At 33.2% G+C, this 7,540-nt stretch overlaps 2 protein-coding genes across 2 annotated transcripts; one reads left to right on the top strand and one right to left on the bottom strand.

Annotated features, from left to right (window-relative positions):
• Window positions 1-1,391: 1,391 nt before the first annotated feature.
• Window positions 1,392-4,542, bottom strand: HELRODRAFT_174193 (hypothetical protein; the record flags this gene model as incomplete). The annotated part of the gene is made up of 8 exons (XM_009020743.1): window positions 1,392-1,448; window positions 1,672-1,845; window positions 1,958-2,044; window positions 2,284-2,371; window positions 2,463-2,578; window positions 3,354-3,436; window positions 3,589-3,694; window positions 4,069-4,542. 8 exons carry the CDS (start codon window positions 4,540-4,542, stop codon window positions 1,392-1,394), a joined length of 1,185 nt encoding a protein of 394 aa, XP_009018991.1.
• A 345-nt stretch (window positions 4,543-4,887) lies between these two features.
• On the top strand, window positions 4,888-6,884 carry HELRODRAFT_174192 (hypothetical protein; the record flags this gene model as incomplete). Its single annotated transcript, XM_009020742.1, has 3 exons — window positions 4,888-4,969; window positions 6,345-6,547; window positions 6,651-6,884. The coding sequence occupies 3 exons, from the start codon at window positions 4,888-4,890 to the stop codon at window positions 6,882-6,884; spliced, it is 519 nt and encodes a 172-aa protein (XP_009018990.1).
• Between the last annotated feature and the right edge of the window lie 656 nt (window positions 6,885-7,540).

The following is a 7,540-nucleotide window of genomic DNA, read 5'->3' as shown; positions in this document are numbered from 1 at the left end:
GCAAAGAACATTTGGTCCAAAGAAAATAAATGTATATTATAAATCATAATGTTTTAATATAAAACATAAAACTTAACATATATTAGTATTGCAAGATCAGCAATAAGTATTACAAAATGCCGGGGTGCACTGGCTATAAGGCGCGTCCCCAGGTGGTGGATAGAAGAAAGTCCTGGGCAGGGAGACCTTCTAGGATTGCATCGAATAATACGAAATAAGATGCCGCGAACCAACTGTACCAGAAAAAAGAAGACAAGAATGAAAGAGGCGGAGGATCCTAGGACAACGGCTCCAACAGCGGATGATCTTCGATTCTAAATCCACTGCCTTGTGGAACTGGGACCTTTGACCCAAAGGCTAGGTGCACTGCTTACAACAGTGCTCTCTTGGGCACGAGATAAACTGCAACCTCGCTGTCTTGTGTGCTTCCAGCAAAAAGGCTTGGCCCACTGCTTATAACTGGTGGTTGTCATCAGGAATTGGGCAATTCCAGATATAAAAAATTTTTGACCCAAACATCTTCTATGTCACGACTAATTCATTTAAAACATGCCTTATATGGTAAGACATGAGGACATTCATTCAAAATGACCACCAGTGTAGTTCATCAGGACAGCAGGAAATTTTTCTTTTCCAATAAAGTTGTTGCTGATCGTAACGTTTTGCCTTCGTCAGTGTTGAGACAGGAAGTTCAAAACATCAAATCTTTGCCGGACAGGTTTTATGACGACAGATTTTAATGGCCTCATGGAGTTTGTTGATTTAAAATTCTCTGTTTTGTGTGTGTATAACAATTATATTTTGTGACACACCTTAATTATTTTTAAATGTTCTGTATATAATTATCGTTATATTTTATTTATTTTTTTTTGTCTTGACAAGCCCATTTTTTGAAAAATAAAAATTAATATTAACATTTTCTTCTTTCTTCAAGAGCTAGCGTGATATGTCCAAAAAAACTAATTGATAATAAAACTAGATTTTTAAAAGTTTAATGAAAAATATTTAGTGTTAAAGTTTGCTGAGAGCCAGAGCATTTGGAGCCCGACCACATCCCTAACCAATTCTATAGTTTTGAAGTTTATTCATAAAAATTGATTTTCGAAATTTTTTTTTACATCAACCAATTGAAAATAAATTACTTTACAACGGGAAGTCGGCTTGGAAAAAATTGGTTTGAATCAAAAAAATGTATTCACCAAATCAAAATAAGATTGAAGATTCAACATTTTGAAATAAAGAGTTTATAGATGTTCAAAATTAGTCTAGCTGACGATAATAAAGTTGAACATTAACATGACAATGTACGCAAATTATACACGATAACAATAACAAATGTATTTAAATTAGAGCTTGTGACATTGAACATTCGTATTCTCCTTATAAATAACTCAATAACTCATGCAATCTCCAAACAAATGATGTGTATTCCACAGTTTGTAAGGCACCTGTTTTCAGCTAATAAAAAATTAATAATTATTTAATTAATATCTATGCAACCAATTAACAATAAAGAACTGAACTGAAAATAAAATAATCACTAATATCATGTTCATTTTGTGTATCGATATTTACAGCTTCCTCCCATAATAAAGGCGAATATTTATAGATAGAAAAGTTTATTGTTGACCACAACAAAACAGACCTGAAGAAGGCTAAAACAAAACCAACCTGGTAGGATGGTAGATTAGGTGGTGGACATAACTGGAAATTGTGTAGTGACGACGACGATGAGGTTATATTAGGAGGAACTAGTTTAGATGTCGGAGGGTAAGCCTGGCACAGTGCCAACCACACAATGCTGCTATCAATTTTCACGAACTCCAAAACTGTATCCATGCACACCTATGCGTTTGATTATATACAGTATAAGAAAATAAATTTTTTTCAAAAGCATTATTACAATTATTAAGAGTTTTACACGATAAGGAGATATTTGAATGACAACTGATGGAACCTGCTGCAAGATGGTTGGCTGTTTGGCACTGAGGTAGGGCATGCAGGGGTGGACGATGTTCATCAGGGCCTGTCCCTGGATGTCTGCCTACCAACAACAACAACCACTTAATTAACTCTAACAACTGAAGAAACAAATGCAATATGGAAGAACCAAGATCAATTAATAAAGTAACCTCCAATTTATTATAATTATGAAACCAAATTGTTATAAAATGTGAATATATTCACAAAATAAAAATAATCATTAATAAGAAACATTTAAACATTAAAATGGAAAAAATTATTTGTGTTAATAATTTTGAAAAGTGAAAAGATGGCACAAACATATCGACTCATTGGGCCAAGATTAAGCAGGATGCAGCTCTGCAGCTTGCATGCAGTCGTGTACTGGTAACTTGATGGCTGCTTTACACTGAAAACAACAAATTTGTTGAATTTAATTTCAAACTCTTCAGCGGTGCCACACTTCACGAAACCAAGCAACCTCACAAGAATACATCAACCTGCTTTTGGCGAGCGAGGTCAAAGCTTCAATGACCTTTGGCATGACCTCCGAGACCATCCTCCTCCTCACGAAATCTCCAGATGCTTCGGATATCTCCTTCAGAACTTCAAATGCCTGCAGGGAAATGACGGATCGTTAAATGAGAGTATGTGGACGTTTGCCGCCATCGTCATAAGCATCTTCACCGTCATCATCATACTAGACCACTTTTGTTATTGTTGAAATATTTCAAACTAAGTAGCTGATTGACATGGGCGATGAAAAATTTTCAATCCTGCTGAACCAGAGCCGATTAAAAATTAAACAATGTAATTAAAATGATTGAACGATAGATAGATAGATAGATGGATGGATGGATGGATGGATGGATGGATAGATAGATAGATAGATAAAAAAGTAGATAGAGTGATCGATAGATAGATAGATAAAAAAGTAGATGGAGTGATCGATAGATAGATAGATAGATAGATAGATAGATAGATAGATAGATAGATAGATAGATAGATAGATAGATAGATAGATAAAAAAGTAGATAGAGTGATCGATTGATCGATTGAACGCACAATAGATGAATCAACTGATTGTTGGGGAGATTAATAAATGATAGATGGACTAATGAATGATTAGTTTGTTTTATTGATAAATGATTGAAAAGATAAAGGATGGGTGAATGAAAAAACAGACAGATGTTCAGATAAGTTAGATGATAGATGGATAAAGGGTTTGTTTGATGGATGAGTTGCATAATGGATGGACAGATGAGTTGAAGGATGGATGAGTGAATGAGTTGAGTGATCCAAGGATGAATTAATAGAATGATGGATGGATGGATGAGTTGAATGGATTGTAGGTTGGATGTATGAACGAGATGAATGATGGATGGACCCACCTTGATAGCAATAAAGTGCTCTTCGTCTTTGAATCTGTTCACAAATGGTTTCCAAATTTTGTGCACCAGAGGCAATAAAACATCTGTTGAATATCCATACATTATAAATTATGATACACAAAATTCATGCAGGTGAGTATGAAAGTACAATTCATTTCAAACAGCCAACACAAATTCTAAATTTAAAATCATTGTGAAATTAAATGGCTAACACAACAACAAACAACAAGAACACCTTGATAGGACTTCAGTGCCGGACACAGAACGGATACGATGTGCAACGTGGTTAGCCTCATATGAACTGATGGAAAGATTAAGAAGTGTTGGCACCTGTCAAGAATCTTCCAATTAAAACAATTTCATCATCATTAATTCCTTGCCAAGATAATTTAACAGCACTAATTTTAATAAGAGAGCAGCTATACATTTACTGTTGATATTTGTTTATAATAACATTCCTATAAATAAAATGTTGTGTGAATAATTCCTTAATACTAATTTTATAAAGATTGATGTAGTTAATACAACTAATTAAATGACAGCTGGCAACAATGCTGTGCACATCTACATTAAACATCTGAACAATTTCCAAATAAGTTATAAAAAGCTTTAAATGAATTTAAACATAAATTTTAATTTATTAAATAAATTTAAATCGTCTCTAAACAATCACATCCAAGAACCAACAAGCACCATTCAGTTATTATCAAGTTACCTGTTCCATCATGTTTACATAATATGGTAGGCTTCTGTTGGAGTCACCATCAACATCTTTGTTGCTATAATCATTATTGTCATTATTATTATTATTACTATTGCTGTGGTTGTTGATATTATTGTTGTTGTCACCATTGAGGAGATGAGAACTATCGTCAGAGCGATCATCATCGGCATTATCATCGGCAAGCTGTGACGAGAGTTCATCCTCTTGTTTCACTTTCATGAGAAGTTCACTTTGAAGATTCAACACGCACGATTTCAGCCTATCCGTCAATATCATTCTCCTTCTTTCAGGAGTGTTGTAGTTGTTGTTGGGGCTGTTGTTGACGTCGTTAACGATGGTCACTTGTGTTGTGTCAGATAGATTGTGTGACGTGTTCGAATTTGTATTGTGTTCAGCTGAGGGTGCTGATGTCCGTGATGAAAGTAATAACATTGATGATGTTCCTGTTATCGGTGAAGAAAACATTGCCACAGATGATGTTGAAAATGATGATGATGTAGTTGAAAAAGAAGATAGTGATGTAATTGATGACGGTAATGAAGTAATATGTTCCTCCGCATTATTCATATGAGTCTTTCGATCATAAAAAGTTTGTTGAGAACTTTGATTCTCATAATGTTGTTGTTGTTGATGATATGTTTGTTGTTGTTGATGCTGCTGTTGAACTATAAAAGCAGCAAGTTTGGATATTTGTAGTAATAGTTTGAGAAATTGAAGGGCATGTTCATGATAATGATTATCGAGAGAATACATCACCTGGTGAAAAATTATGAGTAAGTAAAATTATGGTCAAATAGTGTGAAATAAGAAATGTACTGGAGCACCATTATCAAAAATTACAAAATTTTTAATAAAGTGTTGACATCTGCTCATGCTTTGTCGTGGACATCAGGTCAGCTCCAACTGAAACTTCCGTACTTCACATGCAACCAACTTAATAACCATACGCGCACACAAGATTTCGTTGAAGCTTGCCTACGCAGGAAATATAAACAGTTAAAAATTGATTTATTTTGTTCTGCAAATTCCTATAATTTTATTTATTGTTTTTAATTTCAGAGGCAATCAACATACGATATGACTTTTACACTAAATAAATATATACGTTAATCCATTTAAGTATAGTAAAAAGATTAATTCAACAAAGATAACTTTTGTTGTGTAGCCAACAGCTTAGTTAATAACAGTGATAGGATTTGTTTACGACTGTGCTATTGACCTGCACACACAAGAAAGAGTTCAGATTTGCCTGTACAGACTGTTCGGTTCAAACCAAATGTGAACAAAATCGGAACTAGTATAGGTCGGGCTTATTGATGAAGCTTGGAGATAGAAGTTAATGTCAGAAATAAAAACCCGGAACGGAAAAGGACTAAAAACGAGGAATGATATAGGTTGAGCTTATTGCCCGTCAGGCCGCCTGATTTCTACCCCAAAGCAACTTCCAGCAAATGAAATAAAATAGTGACTTATAGGAAAATGCAGTATTCTCTTGGCTTTTTCTGAAATCATCTTTTTTGTTTGAATTATTATTAAAAAATTTGATAAAATTATTGGTAACTAAATAGTTTTTATCTATTGTATCATCTTGGACGTATAAGAATGTATTTATTTTTAATATTGAACATTGAGAAGCAATGATTAAACGGCTTTTTTTTTACTTTTCATATGATACAAGTATTACAAACTACAAAAACATAATAGTGTTTAACTAATAGTGTGAGCAAATACGCAAATACAAGTATTACAAACTACAAAAACATAATAGTGTTTAACCCATTGAGCAAATACGCCACCCAACCAGGGCCGTAGCCGGGGGGAGACATTGCCCAGTCTAGAAGGCCGGTTTGCCCACATAAGATTTCATAAAAAAAATTAATAATTTTTTCTAAATCATAAATAATTTCAAATAAAAAAACAAATTTTATTTAAACTACGTTTACTATGAAATTTTGCATTTGTAATAGTTTAATATCCAATTTCCAGCATGGATTCCTCCTCACATTCAAATAAACTTGGCTACGGGTCAGAACTATATTCACGATATTTTTTGTTTAAAACTCGAACGCCATTTTGTCTGCCGGTATCTTTTATTTCGTTTTTTGTAATTATCTTTTTCAAGCATTGCAATGTCTGATATCTTTTCAAGTGTTAGCGAAATTTTTTCTAAGGGGACAGATTAGAATGCTGCGGTTATCAACGCAGAAGATAACAAGTTCAAAATGCTACTCAGAAGCAATTTAAAATCCTTTATAAGCTGCAAACAGAAATTTTAGAGCAATTCAGAAACTTTTCAGAGAACCTTAGTGCTGACAACAAGCTCAAAATCAGTAAAGTGAACCCGAGCAAAAAAATTATTGAATTTTTGTCTGCCAAGTTACCAAAGTATGGTTCTAATAACGAAACCTACAGCTTAGGTAATCTGTCTTTTATTGAACTTGAGTTTGATGAGTTTTTCTCTATGTCTAAAGTTCCAGCAAGTAGTCAAAATGACATTTTCAAGTGGTGGAGAGCAAATGCAGAACATTTTTCTTTGAAATCAGTTATTACCAAATCAATCTATTGCGTACCAGCTAGCAGTGCTACCATCCGAAAAATTATTTTCAAAATCTGGCAATGTCATTAGTGACCGCCGAACTCGCCTTGACCCTGAATATGTGCACATGATTGTGTACCTTCAATCTAACATGCATTTAATCAAACTTGCTAAAAATGTTATGTTGTCCGATTCAGAAGAAAATAAGCTAGCTAAGAAAACTGTCAAGAGTTCTCAAAGTTTTCAAGAAGGTAAAGAAAGAGATTCTTAACCTTGCTAATTTTTTTATTTAAAAATTTAATCTATTACATTAATAAAAAAATTTTTGAATTAAAACACTTTTTAATAAACTGGTAAATCACAAATGATTTTAATTGAGCTAATAAAAAATGTGATTCATGAAGTTGTTTGCAATTTGTTTGTGTTTTTTTCCAAAATCTTAAAAACTTTCCATAGAAACATAATAAATTGTTCTTCTTCAAACATCAAAGACATTTTATTTTTAATCTAATTTCGACGATTCTGGCGAGGTGAGCCTATATATAACAAAAATGGAAGACGTGACAAAGCAAGTGTGACAGGTAATAAGCCTGGTTCACAACTCTTTGAGAGGAAAAATTTAGACAGCCTTATTTTATTACTCCATTTGTTTTTCAGAGATTCTGTAATTGAGCAGGACAAAAAAAGAAAGAGAAACTTTTTTTTCTGTAAATTAAATTCTGTCAGACGTAGAGAATGTAATATCATGCAAGGTATGAGACGTGGAAAATAAAAATTATGATGGTAAAAAAATTATTACTTTAAGTAGATATAAAATGAAATAAGAATGTTAAGAATGTTTATAACGTAAATATTAAAAAAATGGCAGCAAACATTCGTTCACTTCATGGCACAAAAACTGCAAAATTTTTTTAACACAACACGCAA

The sequence above is a fragment of the Helobdella robusta genome (genome assembly GCF_000326865.2).
Source record: "Helobdella robusta unplaced genomic scaffold HELROscaffold_29, whole genome shotgun sequence".
In the NCBI taxonomy this organism is placed as follows: Eukaryota; Metazoa; Annelida; class Clitellata; order Rhynchobdellida; family Glossiphoniidae; genus Helobdella; species Helobdella robusta.
Note: the sequence above shows the minus strand (reverse complement) of the source record. Positions and strands in the feature narration are given on the sequence as shown.